This window comes from Anser brachyrhynchus (assembly GCF_964034855.1).
Source record: "Anser brachyrhynchus genome assembly, chromosome: 4".
NCBI lineage: Eukaryota > Metazoa > Chordata > Aves > Anseriformes > Anatidae > Anser > Anser brachyrhynchus.
Genome location: NC_137698.1, coordinates 45,687,379 through 45,703,783, shown reverse-complemented (window position 1 = coordinate 45,703,783; position 16,405 = coordinate 45,687,379). Strand labels below are relative to the sequence as shown.

Sequence of the window (16,405 nt, the reverse complement as noted above, 5' to 3'; positions counted from 1 at the left end):
AAAAAAAAGGTAAATAAGTATTTATTTACCATTTACTTTTTATATTATGAGTATTTTAATATAAAATTAATACTTTTGTACAGAGCAGTTTCTCAAAGGCAAAAAGTCTCTCTTCTTATAGAAGGTGGCATTCATGGAAGACTTACCTGAGAGCTCCCCCATTACAGAGAGCCCTGGTGACTTTCTAGGCTTCCTAAGCCAGAATGAAAATTACCACAACAGATGGGACAACTAACAGACGTGTGACAAAGTGGATCAGTGGCTGGACACACCAGACACTGCAGGCTAATTTTCAGGTCATTCTGCTCTGAAGGCATGAATACCTCTGCTGTCATGTCCACCCATGGTTCCCTACTAATTTAGACACAGCTTGCTTGTCTATTCTCTGCTTATTTGTCCCACTGAAGACTGCAAATACATAAACTTCACTTTTATGTAATGTGATTTTATTTTATTTAGGTATTTTACCTCTGTAAATGAAAGACAAAAGACAAAGTAAATATGATGATTGTGCCCACATGCCCACTCAAGGTACTACCACTACAGCTATGGCTGTTTGGTTTTTAAGCACAGACTTAATCATCAGATAGCATTCATATTCCAATAGAAGCAGTTAACATTGTTACCTGTTCTTCATAAAGCTGTTTCATAGCTCTAAATTGATGATCCCATTGTTTGTTCACCTCTAGAAGCTGTAATTATCAGGAAGAAACAGTAAATAACCCTCATTTCAACACTGTCAATATATAAGAGACTGATTCTCTAGCTATGAGTGTTCACAACCTCTTTGTTATCTGGACAGTCCATTTCAAGAAAAAGTAAACATAAAATCCGGTGAGCTTTATGGCTCATGTGCCATTTCTATGTTATTTCAGCTAAGGCAGATGAATGTTCAGGAAGTAACATTCAAGAAAGATGCAAATATAAAATAAACTATAGGTGAATCATTTGCAACACTGTACAAATCCCAAACTGCAATTCCTAAATGGCTAAGGACGTTTTTGTTAGTTTGCTTTAAGTTACATAAGCATATTTGCAATTAGAAGGTCACCAGCTTCAAAACAGTGAATTGAAGACGCCTATCAACTGCAATTACAGCTGGGTGCAAACCCTGCTTGCCTTTTTCAGTACCACTAAACTGAGCAAACGTATGCATGGAAAACAGGGAAGATTGGCAAACACCATGCATAAAATTGGTATGAGTGAAGTCAATGTGTGTGCATTTTTATTGGAGAAGGCCAAATAGGTTTCCCAGAAGTGTTTTGATTTGTAGGATGCATGGTGACTCTTTAGGATGCTCAGAAATAGAATAGCTTCCAGTTTGCTGATACCTGTGGTAAAACTCCAGTTGCTACTACTTACAGTTATTCCTTGGCCTTTACCACAGTGATCATTATGAAAGTTTGCCCTTTGTGACATATAAATCTCCACTCTTATGGATTTATAACTGTGTTACAATATTTGGTCAACATTTGTTTTTAGGAACCGTTCTCCAAATGTAACTGCCTAGATATAGGAACTATAGGAACTAATTTAAACACAAGTTTAAGTGCTTGCATGCTTCAGGCTGTGAAGAAATGAGAAGTGGAAATTCTCCAGATAGAAATTTCCTCAAAAGAATGGGGGATGAGATTTCCAGAGAAGAAACAGAGCTCTTGCTGCACTGCCTGATGAAACCAATTGCTGCTTAAATACAGCGTAAGTAATATTCAATGATTTCTTGCCATGGAAATGTTACTGAACTTGTAATGTCTATCTTAGGTTATAGCTGTAAAGGTTAAGGGTAGGTAAACTTAAGATTACCTCTCGTCTCTGTCTTTCCAGTGAGAGAATCTGTTGTTCCAGAGGATTGGCTAATAGAGTCTTCTTTTTGGTCAGTACTATGTGCTTCGACTAGACAAAAAAAAAGTTCAAAAATGAATACTTCTAGCATCCCCTCTTCAAGTCATGATTATCATATAAAACTCCCATCCACCCTGCCACCTGCAATGTAAAGAAAGTGACATAGCAACATTTTCTTATAGTGTATTTGCTATCAGTATCTTAACACCTGCCGACAGCAGATTCTGAAGCGTACATCTGCTTTAACCCTGCTTAGCCTGTGTTTCAGAGCCATTATGCAAACGGGTGGTGAAATAAACAAAATTAGGTCTCATTGCACCATCTGAGGTATAGAACACAAAACAGGCTTTTAATTATCTTACAGATGGTAATACAACTAAATAGTAAAAGCGCAAAAGTTGAGCATAAGTTAAAGTGGGCATAAGTAATTCCCTTCGTTTACAAGAACTAGAATAATTAGTAGTTTTGCGCCCGGTAAGTGTTTGCAGGCCTGCAGCAATAATCTTTAGCACAATGGGTTCAAAACAAGCAATACAGAAAATGAATAGGCTATTTGGAGCAATTAGGAAAATCGGTCCAATCTGCAATTGTTTGATTTAACTTGGAGTTTTGTCCATGAAGGACAACAGCAGCTAAGCCCTCGTTTTTGTAATGGCAATGACAAATATCATAATTTCCAAGAAGTTTCCATGAATTCTCATGAAGACAAACATGTGATATACATATATATATAAAAAGAGAACTGGCTTGGATAAAAAGCACACGTTCATAAAAATCCATTTGGTCAGATACGTGGTCAGGGATATTTTTTTTCTCCCTAGTCTGAATTCTAACCAATACATGAGAAAATGGGGAATAAAAGTGTGAGCACTTCTAACGTCTTATGTCTCCTGAAATTAATTTATTTTCTTCAACTAGAGAATTTAATGCCAACAATAATGAAGAAGATCACAGAATATTTCTACTGTGTCTTTTCATATGCATAAATCCTGGGCATGTATTCACCCCCAACCAGTCCTGCAAAGCTCTAATGTTGGAGCACTCAATTTCCATGTCAGAAAAGAATCCCTCTTCCTGTAGAAGTTCATCAACATGTTTAAATTAAAGTATCTGAAAAAATTACATGGTAGTCAGTGGAATTAGTCATGTGTTCAGGATCTGGGCCTTAGGCATATATTTAGGTGCAGAAAGAGTCTATTAAAATCAATATGACAACTCACAAATCTAAAAGTTACAAATACATTCAGCAAATTGGTTTGAATGCTGCTCAGAGTTGCTGGGTCACTAAAATGAACCACTTTCTACCTTTTGTGTAATAACAAATCAAAGTGACCAGATTACTTCTGGGTGGGAGGAAGAAGGGGGGAGGGGGGAGGAAGACTTTCTAAGAATTTCATATCTAAAAATATGTATTATTTCCTCTACTTTAAAGCAGCATAAATCATTCAGATGATTCTACTGGAACACACAAATGAGCCTATAACTGTCCATCTATAAAGTGACATGTACCTGCACCAGGTGAAGCCATGTCTGCTACACAAACAGCACATCAGAGGAGAGCCAAAACATTCACTTACTTCGCGCAGGTCTGCTGGAGCTTCCATTTCACTCACATCTGCCCACGTGCATCCAAGACGGCCTTGAGCATTTGTTTCACTGCGGGTCTTTGAAAGAGAGAGCAATGAAACAGGTATTTTACGTCCCTTAAAGGAGTGGAGGGAAATGCACAAAGACGCAGAAGATACACAAGTGCTGCCCGTGGAAGCAGCAGAGACTAAAACCTAGGTGGTGGAATTCTGATTTTAACCTTTTCCTCCTTCCTAGCTGGGGCTTCCCAGAATGGTTCAAGCACACTGCCTATGACTAATACGCCAGGCAAGGCAGCACTCTGTGTACTCTAGATGCAAATTGCAGTCGACTGGCCAGTTTGCCCCTGAGAGAGGAAGTTGCATGTGTAAGGGAAGGAAGGGTACATTTTTCAGTAAATAAGACAACAGGGTTTTCTATCCCTGCTTCCAGTTGTAGCAAAGCACTTATGTAAGTATGGCAAGTATTAACTGACAGTAAGACAGCGTGAACTGCCATGACAGAAAAAGTTAGTGTAGTGAGTCATGCTTCGAAAAGAGCAATAGATAAGCTATGACAAAGAGGACACCCCTACAAAAGCCAGGATGTCTAGGGGAACACTGTAACTGGAAAACCGATTTACTTTCCTTGAAGAAGAGCTGCACAAAAATGCAGAATGCCACATTTTGTTCTTCTCTTAAGGGCCTAGTACTTGCCATTCTAGTCACTTACCCTACCTGAGCATGGACCTAGCTTTAAGGTGCTCAAGTCTTAATGCTTCAAACTTATGTCTTCGTTCCCCATTTGGAAAAAGAGGCTAAAGTTACCGAGTTAAACTCACGGGAAAGATTAACAATTAAAAGGCGTCCACAGACTTTTCACATCCAAAATGAAGAGAAAAAAAGAAAAGCATGAAGCATTTCCGTCTTCAGCCATGGAATTCTGAATAGCGATGGATTTGAGAAGGAAACTTGAAAGAAAAATAATTTTCCGTATTGTGGAAAGATCCCTGGGTCTGAGGTCTTTTTTCAGTGAGGGCAGAAGTTGTTTACTTGCTCTTCAAGAAACAGAATTAAAGCTAGCTTGTGAAGTTTGACATACATAAATCTTCAGAAAATAACATAAACCTTCAGGAGATCTTTAGACAAACTAAAGTAATCCTGTGAAATGGTGGCATTTAATAGCCACATTCCAGATTTCTGGTTCACAATGTGTGACTAAGCAAATCCTGTTTTGCAAAAATAAAAAGCCCAGTTTGGAAGGAACCTACTGTTTTAAAATAATTGCACATGAAATATATCCTCCCCACTCTGTTGTTCTTCTTAATTGTTCTCTTTTATGGAGAGGCTGCAAAACTTGTGGGTTATAAAGAAACAAGTTTAAAGACAGATTTTATTTTAGTAGAGGCATTTTAGATTCTACATGGGAGGCATTCTGCCCATCAAGAAATAAAACGATTTCATCTGTACCTATACCAAAACCAGCCTTTGAATACATATCCCTTCCAGATGCAGCATTGGTTTAAAGAAGGGAAAAAAAAAAAAAACTATCTAGGTATGGTAGATAATGCAGCAGCAATTCTGCATTTCTTGACATTTCTCCTGTGATTAATGTATGGTGAGAAACACATTCAGTTAAGTGTCATGCTGCCAAACAAACCTCTCCATCACCTAGGCAAAATTAAGTGAAACAGGGAGGACATCTTCTGGAAAACAGGCAGGCGATAAGGCCAACTTCTAACGAATGAACACATCATACTAAGTCAGAGAAAGTAGTGATAGTTAAACTGTACAATCCCTTTAGTGGGGAAGAAAGAGGAAACAATGCATTTTAAAAATAAGACTGAGTATTGTAATGGAGTTATCTAAAGTTGATGTCAAATCAAAGCTTATCCCTAAGGATTTTGAGGCTATGGGCAAAAGTAGGTAAAAGCCCTATCATACATGTGAGAAAACGGACCAACCGAGTGCTAAAGGTCATCCAGATGTTAGCGTCAGATTACAGAACAAATGACATCTCACCCACAACCTGTGGCTGTCACATCCGCTTCTGCAGCATCCATCAGCAGGGTGTCTGCATAATTTGGTGTTCTCACACACTAGAGAGTGGAAAACTACTTTCAGGACTGAAGTTACTGCATATGAAGAGTCAAGAGTCAGCTGCTGAAGGAGAGGCACTAGACACGACTGACATGAACACTACCTTTCACCTTCTCACAATATCCCACTGCCTCCTGCTATGCCTGCCACAGCCCTGTAGATGATAAACTCGTGGAAATAGAGTCTGACTTGGTCTGCATAGCACTAACACTGAGCAACTAACTGATTCATTAAAACACAACCAGGAAACATCTGCATTTCATGTCTGCTCTCATGGGCAATGATTCTTAAGCCCGGACAACTTCCCTTACTACAGTTCCTATGGTGAGCACAGCCCCATCCCCATTCCAGCAGCAGCCTAGCTTTTGGGAGAAACAAAGTCTGAACCACTGCATTTATGGTCTGGCCTATAGGGTAAAACCAGCCCTGGTTACTGAGTTCTTTGACACACCACGCAGTGGGGTGCTGGGGTGCTGTGTGAGGTGCAGTCCCCCACAGTGGGGACAGAAGAGCAAACTGAAAACACAGCCCTGCTTATGAGTCCTGACTGCCACCTGAGAGATGTTGGTGCTCAAATCATTCTGCAGAGAGGTTGAGGATTAAGTCCCTGAGATCACACAGTTGTTATCACTGATTAGTTCAAAACCTGGAAAGCTGGGTGGGCACTAGGACCCTAAGTCCTTAATTGTTAATACCTTAATGACCCTATTAACAACTACTGAGAGTAAATGATTATCTCTTGGACTGGAGGATTTGAAGCTTTCAGAGGCTATCATGGGATGTAGTACAGGGCTGTGATCTCAGAGGCTGCAGTAAATCTCAACTAATTCTCATTCTTTTCAAGTCCTCTTCAGCCACAATTAATGAAAATATGGCAAATGTTAATATTTTAATATTATTTTGTGAAAGGTATGGATTTCAGCTGAAGAAGCACCTTGATGAGAGCTGAAATCTGTATGGATTTTTGACTAGTTACATCCTGCATATCCACATTAAAAACAGTGACAAATTTTCTTGTACCATCTTGCTCTTAGCTATTGCTTTCCACTACAGGGATTTTATTCAATATGACAAAATAGAACTGACATCAATTACTCTTCAGTATGTAGCTAGGCAAACAGCGTTCATATGGATAATGCTAGTGCTCCTTCAGACAGTGCACAAAGTCAACTGCCTTTTAAGAGATTTATAGGAAATCCATCCAGCTCAAGGGCTAGAACGTGCTGCTAAAGAGCAATGGCGCTGTTCAGTTGTGTGAGCAGCTTGGTGGGAGATAGGTATCTTGTTCCCTCCCTCGCAAGTGTTTTTCTGTTTCAATTAGCACATAAGAACAGTACTATGCCATGGAAAGAGAAGAGTGTATCTGGAACCTGTAAGAACAGAAGAAAAGCCAATGAGTAGGGAACAAAAGTTCAAGCTCTTCAGAAGTGCTGGTCTTCTTCCAATGAAACCTGGGAGAGGTTGAAGTAAAGATGTTGTCTCTCTCTGGAGGGAGATGATTCTCACCCTCTACTCTGCATTCATGAGACCCCACCTGAAGTACTGTGTTCAGCTTCGGGGTCCCCAGCACAAAAAGGACATGGACCTATCAGAGAGAGACCAGAAGATGGTCACAAGGATGACTGAAGGGCTGGAGCACCTCTCCTTGTGAAGACAGGTTGAGAAAGCTGGGGTTGTTCAGCTTGGAGAAGGCCCCTGGAAGACCTTATATCAGCCTTCCAGTACCTAAACAGGGCCTACAAGAAATATGGAAAGGGATTCTCTCAGGGATTGTAGTGATAGGACAAGGGGGAATGGCTTTAAACTAAAAGATGGTGTATTTAGATTAGATCTAAGGAGGAAATTTTTCACTCAAAGGGTGGTGAGGCCCTGGCACAGGCTGCCCAGAGAAGCTGTGGATGCCCCATCCCTGGAGGTGTTCAATACCAGGCTGGATGGGGCTTTGAGCAACTTGTTCTGGTGGGAGGTGTCCCTGTCCATGGCAGCAGGGCTGGAATTAGATGATCTTTAAAGTTCCTTCCAACCCAAACCATTTTATGATTCTATGACATTCATTTTCTTTTGCTGAGTGAAAGCCACTAAATTTGTTTACCAGTCTACTGCTACACTATTAAGAACTTATTTACATGCTAACACTGCAGAAATCTGACACATGTATAACACCAGTCCTTGAAAGAAGGACTCTTCTGACAGCTATCAGACTTTGGAAGTAGAAAAAAGAATATTTTTAATGCATTTATAACAGGTTTGAAGTTGTTGAATCAAATATGCAATTGTAAATCGTTCAGAAAAGTCTAGTTCAAGACCAGACTGTACATGCAGTCACAAAACTAAACGTAAGGAGACTGTTTACAAATCCAAGCAATCTTTTAGAACGCTCTTAAAGTTTTCCAGCCTGTAAAATATAACCAGACCATTTAAAGACTTGGGAGTAAAATCTGACCTAGTGCTACACAGCCCCGGGAAGCTCAGAGATGGCAAAAAGACAGGTGAAGAGGGTGTCTGCAAAGTGTAGACAGGTCTGCGCAAAACACCTTGAAAGTAAATTTCGGAGGAAAACACAGACTTAGCACCGTTGTCCAAAAGCTTGCTAGGAGTTCTGCTGTTTGGTTAACACTGACACAAAAGCAGAGAAGATGCCCAGGGAGGATGGAAGCTGCCTGCTGTGCACAGAGGGAACGACGCTGGTGGGAGGATGTCCATCGGTGTGGATGAGGGAGCATGCTCCCCTGGAGAGACCTGGGCAGCTCCCGTAGCGGTGGACTCATACGGGACTTCAGAGGTGGGCAGGACACCCGACCACATACGTGCTGGGCACTGGCATGCAAACGAGCACTCTAACACTCCAGTAAAGGGTTTACAGGGGGAAATCTAGTCACTTGGAGTCCATGCAATTAAAAAACAGATTTTACTGTGGTGAAATCATTCCTACTTCAGCTATATGCAAAATCAAAATTCACTAAGTGTGATGATACAGCAGTGACAAACAGGTCAGCAAATGTTATAAATCCCAATCTAATGCTTACATGAATCTTAATTTCCCAGATTATTTCATCTCTTCCTCTGAAGTAAGTCTGTGTCATGCCATTTACTGGCCACACTCAAAAATCACCAGCAAACAGGCTGCAGGGAAGAGTCTCTGAGTGGAGAAATACAAACTTTGTAAACTCCTACAATATTTCTGCCTCCAACTTCTCCACAAATACATGTAAAACCAAATCACCACCAGCAGTGCATGGCGTCAAGTAACTTTTTACAATCTCCCTAAGATACAATTGTACAGACCTTTATCTAGCCAGGGTTCTTCATAGATTTTAGAGCACGTTTATAGGTAACGTGCACTCTTGTCATCTGTTTCTCACCCTTTACTTCTACTTCCACTCTTTCCCCAGAAAGTCACCTCCTTTGCACATTTCTTTTATGTATCTCAAACAAGAAAACAAAATGTTACGGCTCCTGCTGCTGGGCTGTGACACATAGCTGCAGCATCAGTCATCACTGAATACAAATCAACTTTTCCTCACCTTTGAGCACAGTTCAAGAAAACAAAGAAAACAACAGAGAGAACAAGCAGATTTTGCTTTCCAGAAGAGCAAGTGGAGTGCTGTAGCTTGAGAATTGATACAAGAATGATCATTTTCTTTCTTTGGACAGCTGATCAGGTCTGGCTCCTCCTAGAATGACTGACAGTTTCTCTTCTGCCTACGTGTACGGTAAAAATCCTTTCTTAATGTCCACACAAGCCATTCTTGTCCCTGGCTCACCCTGCTCTGTCTCCATTATGATGACAGATCAGAACATGATGAAATATACTAAGAAAACACTATATCGAGCAAACCTCCACCTGCAGGGAGCTTGAGTAAGCCTGAAACCTTCTGTAATGTCAGTGAATCATGATTTAAAACCTTTACATTCTCTGAAATAGCACGAGTTCTTAGTAGGACCTTTACCCTTCTTTTTCCCACCCCTCACACTCCAACACTCAATTTTCTCTTCCATCCCTCACAATCCTTTTTCTTTTCCTCCCTGTCCATACCCACATGTGAGCACATGAAGCTCATTATCCTAGGCATTTATGATTTTTGTCCATGCCACAGACGATGACAAAATTAAATTACTCTTCCAAAATCATCGGGCAGCTCTCATCTTTGCGACAGACAGTGCTCGTCTTATCTTCCACTTCTGTTCACAGCTGTCTTATTTTAAAGACTGCAGTGAAGGGGAAAACACTTTTATGGCAAGCAGTTGGAGCACACTCAGGGAAGAAAGCTTCAGAAACTTCAGAGCATGGCTGCCAGGGATGGCTGGCAGCAAGCTGCGAGCCAGGAGCTCCTGCAGACAGACTGCTGTGAGTGACAGGAGTAAGCCCACCAGATATCCGGCACAGAAAAAAAGTCTTCCCAGGTAGCAAAAGGGACCAGGCAGGATTTGCTACCCCTTGAACTCACCTAGGTGACTCTCACAAGTGGCAGCACACAACCCCACCTGCAAAGGCAGAGTGAGCTGAACTGCTGAGAAGTCCTTTATTAATTTCTACTTGGTTTCTATGAAATTATGTCATTTCTACTAGCAGTGGCTTTGAAGTTCCTTCCCCCTCTTCCTCCTCTCCCTGTTTAAAAATAAGAATTATTTGTATTCTAAGAAGATCTGACATCTCTGAGTGTAAAAGGCTTGTAGTCATTTTGGGGATGCTTGCAATGAGAATGAAATCAGAGCCTTGGAACTCTGGCCAGCACTGAATCCTCTCAAAAGCATCAGCACCACCAGAAGTTAGAAGTTCTCATTTTTCAGAGAGTGCTGGATCTTTATTCTGGGAAAGGCTTTTGCTACAGTATTACAAAATAGGCACACACAAGATAACCAAAGCCACTTGTCACTTCTGAAAACTGGCTGTTCGGACACTGCGGTGAAACCAAGAACCACTAAGTTGCTTGCGCTAAGTAAAAGCAAATTTTTCCCTGATGATGAGAAAATTGTAAAATCTCTTTTTTTGCTTCCTACCCTATCAGGTATCTGCCTGAAGATTTTTCAAATTATGCTGTTCAGTTTCAGATTTGTAGAAGTCAGATTTACTCTGAGATGAACCTCAGTAAAAATTTGGCGGCTTTTGGAAAATCTGTTTGCTTACATTTTGGTCAAGCTTTCCTTTCAGCTTTGAAACATTTTCAGAAGTGCTCTGAAATCTGTTACTCTGCATTAAGCAAAACTGTATAAAACAAATGTTTTATTCCAGAAGCTGTTATTATACCAGCAGTGCTTCCTACATTATCCATTGCTTACCCTTTTCCGATTGTGGTTCACATGGTGAAATGGTAAAAAATGAGAAATCTTAGTCGAAGAATAACATCAGCTCCTAAACCAGAAGAAGAAACTAGAACTCTTCCTGTCTTGACCCAGTCCACGTGCTTCACCCAGACAAATGTGTTAAAAAGGGATTTTCCCTTGAATAAGCATGTCGGCCTCAACATTTTGCCTTGTTCAGTTAGGTACAAACTCTAACAGGAAAATACATGCAAATTTGAATGTGTTCCTTAATATGTGGGAGCCAGATAAAATTAGAGCAAGATGTGGCTTCAGAGTAAGTACAACATCACACAGCTTTCTGTTTCAGGATTTCCTTTATCCATTGTTTTCCATCATCACTAATGAGACTAACCACAAGGACATGGCTACTTAAGCATTTGCAAACTCAGGCCTGAAGATGAAAATCCAATTTCACGATACTATAATTGGATAACAATTTATACCAGTAGCAAACAGGCTATTTTGAGTTTTACAACATAGTCAGTGCAAGAACAGATAGTCCTTAGTTTTTTTTTTCCTTTCTCTCTTTGCACCCAAAACAGTTCAAATACTTGGAAGTCTGGTATTCTTGAGCTACAAACTGATCACGTAAAATATATAACCTCTGCCAATAATCCTTATTTTACTTTATGTTGACACACTGCTGAATTTAATTGCTGTTCTTCCTTTCCCATCTGATATTTTTAATCATCCCTCACTTCCCCCAGAAAACATCCTTCTTGTGTATAAAATCTTGATTAAGTCGTACATATACTGAAAACACTGTGCATGAGTACTTTTTAGTAACATCTGTATTTTGATGCATAACGTTCAGTCTAACTTATTTCAGTTGAATATAATCAGCTTTATATTTAAATTTGAAAATGAGATGCTGTTTTTATGTCATGAAACACATTTCTTTGATTTCTGATATTAAAACAGCAAGTTGCTTGATCCCTTTGGCCTTGAATTTCCCACTCTAAAAGGGAGAATAAGGAACTCTTTCCCTCCTGAGTCAGATAGGCAGTTTCACAAACTACAGCTTTGCAATCCTTGTTCACATATACTCCTGCTATACATTGCAGCAGTAAGTAAATGATGTTGTAGAAGAAAAGGGGAATAAGCAAGTATATATGAATTAAAAATTGGTAATTGGTTTCGTCAGTAAAGATTTCATCATGTTTCTTTTTTTCTTTTTTGTCGGTAACTCAAACAAAAGTAAATACATTTCATTATAGTGAGAAGAGCTTAAATTAGTGTAAAATACTGATGCCATGCTAATGCCTCACCTCTTTTTTTCAGCTTAAAAAGAAAACAGTTTGTTCACCTAGGGAAAGTACATACAAGGACACAGGCACTCAGTCCCTTATATGAGAGCAATAGACCTTATGTGGGTGTCAGGGACCCCAGTACACCAAAAGGCTCTTGCAGCCTGCATGGACTTCATTGTCTCCTCACACTTTTTCCTCTCCAGGAGCAGGAAAACATAGCATCATGATAAGCCAGAATTAAACTCCTACAGATGAAGGAACCATACAGGGAAGGAAGTGCTGAGAATTAATTCTGTCCATTCTGCAGAGCCAGGTTTTCTCTCTCTGAGATATTTGCCTTTAAAACCACAATAAATATTTTTATGGAAAAAAAAATATTGGGGAAAAAAAAAAGGAAAGAAAGTCAAAGGAATTTGTTTACAGACACTTCCAGATAACACTTTCAAAACTGCTGTGAGCTCAAAAGGAAATGTCATTCTGCAGCATGCAATTCATACTCTTTACTCCAGGATAAATTAATTACAGAATGAAAATAAAAATGGCTCACTTGCTCTGCCAAATAACTTCCTGATAGAATTCCCAACACTATAGTGAGGGATACACTCTTGTTTCATTATCATCTTTTTCCCAATTCCTATATAAAGAGTTTAGCACCCATTTTAAGTCTAGATCACCATCTCATTTCACAAACTGACATTTTCTGTTTCCTTTTTTAATACTATTTTAGAGTGTTCATAATCAAAAGGATAATAAATTTGTGTTTTGGAAAATAACATATTTAAAAAAACGATTCGGCACGTGTACTCCTAATTTCTTATACTGAAGTTGCTGGAGCTTATCACAGTTGTCAAGCTGTCACTTGAAGTCCAAGTCAATAAGCACACAAGTGAAAACCTCTTTGACTTAAAAATACAAATAATAAATAGCCAACATATTCCTAGGGTGGAAATATCTTAAACTTTCTTCTTTAATCTATGTAAGCAACACACACACACATCTTCCAATGGGAAGTGCTTTAAATGCAAAAAGTATCAAATAAATAATACGGATAGAATACCACCATGATATTCTGAGGGAAACACTGAAACACCCTACAGAAGTGGCTGAGACAAGTACACCCTTTCTTTTCTCCCTCACAACCCCAAATCCGTTCCTGCATCTCCTATCAGAGAGGCTAACATGGGAACTGTGTGTTTCCACAGACCATTTGTAGCTTGCTGTTCTGACCAATAATTTCATAGCTTAATGCTAGCCGATTCTGCTGTCAGATCTGTCTTCTGCTTCACCTTCTTATTCCATCACTGGGGCTAGGAATCCCCACTCCTCCTCCTGGCTTATCTTTCCCTGTCTCTAAACCCACTAGCCTGACCCTGTGGCATCTCCTTAGCTCCTAGTCCTGTGGCTTAGCTCCGTTTCTTGCCCTGAGGTCATGAGTCATTTTGGAAATGGCGGTTTACATGTGAAAAGAGCTATGTGTAATTCTGTATTTCATAGAAGAGAGTCATCTCTCCTTTACCGACTCATCAATTTCCTGTATCACGCGGAGGAGCACTGCCTTCAGAGATTTCCTTTTCCTCCTGGTGCAGTAACACAGGCAGGTAAGCGTGTTGTCCCTTCTCACAGGGTGCTGCCATTCACAGCTTCATCACTTCTCTCTTCCCACACCTCTATCTCCTTCCTTTCCCAGATTGCAGAAAAAAGGAATTTCCTTTTCACCTCCTATTGCATGATAAAAAGTAGCTTGCTGTTTCAGGGTAGAGGACCGAAACCTAGAACAAATTTCTGTCATGCTTATTAAGTGCTGCTACACTGCAAGCAACAAAGACCACCTTGGCAGGTGGCTTACAATTCTCCATTTATAATACCACAGAAACACAGGTTTAAGCTTGCATTTTTCTCCTTCAGTGCTTGCTTCTTATTTATCTAAATGCCTTTCTGGCCCTCCCAAAGATCTATCTTCCTCACATCTCTTCACATCCTCCATTAAATCAGAGCAATCAAACAGAGCAACCATAAGAAACATTAGTGCTGTTGGTGTGCAGTTTTGCACAGCTGGCTACACAGGATGGTACTTTGGATAATCAGCGGTTTTAGTTGACCTTTTAAAACACTATAAAAAGCATCTTCTCACTTTGTCTTCTTCATAGCAGAAAGTACTAGTATCAGAAAAATACATTGCAAATTCAGTTTATCATTTCAGAAATTAAAAAAAAAAAATCCTGCATAACCAAGTCACACAGGGAATGTTGCCTGGATGTTCTCCCCTCACAGATAAACAATTGCAAAAGGAGTCTGTGTTTACCTTAAGGGAACATGAAGCTCTCTGATGGTTCGGACTTTCTTGGGCAACAGGTTCAGGGTCCTCATGTGATGTGAAAGTGCTACTCTTCTCTATCAGGTTTCTTATTTCAGCATCAAGCTCTTTACTTTCACACCTGCTTAGAAAGAAATAGCAATGTGATGCTTTGCAGAGGAACTTGAAGCGCAGAGAAAGTAAATTTGTCAGCTGTCATCTTAACATGACAACAGACACAGCAGAGCTAGTCCTGCACTGAGCTCCTGCTACCTTCCTTCCTGGTGCATAGCGAGCACTCGAGCAGTCTCACACATGCAATCTGTAAGAGCTTGGTGGCAGAAATCCATTTAAAATACTTAAGCAAGCAGTCCTTATCAATTTTACTACCTTGTGTGTAGAAATCCTAGTCAACCCTTCCGGGGACTTTCTGAAGACTTCAATGCACCCTCATCCCCAACCACCCCCAGTTTCTAGAATGTTAAAATTCATTGATATCAAAAATGCTATCAAAATAGTTAGCTTGGTTTTAAACTCCAAAACTAGATGCTCAGTTAATGATTTATTTTTCATTGTACGCTTCATTTTCTATAATATTTCATAATAGACACCTGACATGAATTTTCATTTTTTTTCCCCTGAAAGTTCCTATTAAAAACATTCATACCTTATAAAAATAGGTCTGTCCTGGATACTAAGATGATACTTGTTCTGTGGGAATACTGTTATCTTTCAGTCTCTGTTAAGGACACTCAGTACTTAAGTACACTTAATGGCATGCTCCAAATTTGCAGAAGTAGCTAGCAATTAGGCCTGACTCATTCAACACACCGTAGTGGTGGAATGTGACTTTCAGGGCATAATCAAAACCAAACCGCCAAAACCCTAGACCCAACCTAAGTTTTCAAGAAACACTCATCTCTTTTGGTAATTTAGACTTTTATTTCCAAATCAGCTTAAAACAACTCTAAATGTATATAGTCCATGACCAGAAAGCCAACAGCAAGGCTCAGAAGTATTAGCAATCAGGATGTAGCAATATTATATCTCAATTTAGGCAGAAAACACTAAGTTCTTCATTTGAACTACCAGAAAATTGAAAGCAGTTAGAATTTACTGGTTAAATTTATCACAGTTCAGACAGACAATCCACAGGGATCGCACTGCAGGTTCTGAGGAAACTGCTGAGAAGCTAATAACAACATTATCCAATAAACAAACTCATCTATCCTAATCATAAGACTAAATAAGTGAAGTGAATTTTGTGCTGAGAGGATAAAACGACGCATTTTATTACACTTGCTATTTACTCACAGAGCCTTTAACAGAAATGTATTGCATTAAGCATGGATGCAAAGTCATCTGCAGAGGAACTACAGCAACATTCCAGCAGCAGGAAACAAGGACAAGGAAAACTCAAAAGGTTGGATTTGATTTGCTGCCCAGGAGCTGGACAAGCTGGAATTGCATTTGCAGAGTTGCCATGAAGCCTGCCTGCACCATCAAGCACAGAAACTGAGACAGGATTATGCCGCGCGAGCCGGCAGCAAGTCGCTCTCAGTTTTAGTGCCCGTCAAGCATCCTGCCTCTTCAAACTACCTTGTCTATGTGGAGCCACAGCATGGAAGGAAGAAAAGTTTTCATGGCAGGATATTTGGGTGTGTTTTGAGACTTACAGGACAGGAAATAGGACTTCTAGCCCTGTGAAAGGCCTTCATTCACCAGAGCACATCACGTGAGTTTTCTTCTACAGAGAAAGATGCTTCCTCGTCCTAAGCTTTTTGTTGTTGTTTGTATTAAACCAACACGTTTGACAGAGTGAGTTCAAAGAAACAAAGCACCCAATTAAAAAGAGTACTGTATTTTGTCAGACCCCTTTGAAAGGGAATTACGGCCAGCTACAGGCACGCCGAGCAAGAGAAAGACTTCCTTGGTGCACGTTTTCATAAGCCTCATGGGCGTGCAGCAGGCTGCAGCTGCTCTGAAAGCCTGCGGTGGTTTCAAAGCCTCCGTGCTGTGGGGGCGGCGGACAAGCCCGTGTGGCACAGGCT

General features: G+C 40.1%; 1 protein-coding gene across 3 annotated transcripts in view; it reads right to left on the bottom strand.

The window, feature by feature from the left end:
- The window catches only part of TNIP3 (TNFAIP3 interacting protein 3), a 94,379-nt gene that overhangs the window by 27,078 nt on the left and 50,896 nt on the right, over positions 1 to 16,405 (bottom strand). For 2 of the 3 annotated variants that reach the window (XM_080588727.1, XM_080588729.1), the window contains 4 exons: positions 14,364 to 14,496; positions 3,420 to 3,506; positions 1,804 to 1,893; positions 627 to 692 (listed from right to left, as the gene is read on the bottom strand). In XM_080588727.1, coding sequence (XP_080444853.1) covers positions 627 to 692; positions 1,804 to 1,893; positions 3,420 to 3,506; positions 14,364 to 14,496 — 376 coding nt within the window. Of the gene's footprint in view, positions 1 to 626; positions 693 to 1,803; positions 1,894 to 3,419; positions 3,507 to 14,363; positions 14,500 to 16,405 lie in introns of all 3 variants that reach the window. The other variant, XM_080588728.1, reaches the window with a different exon arrangement.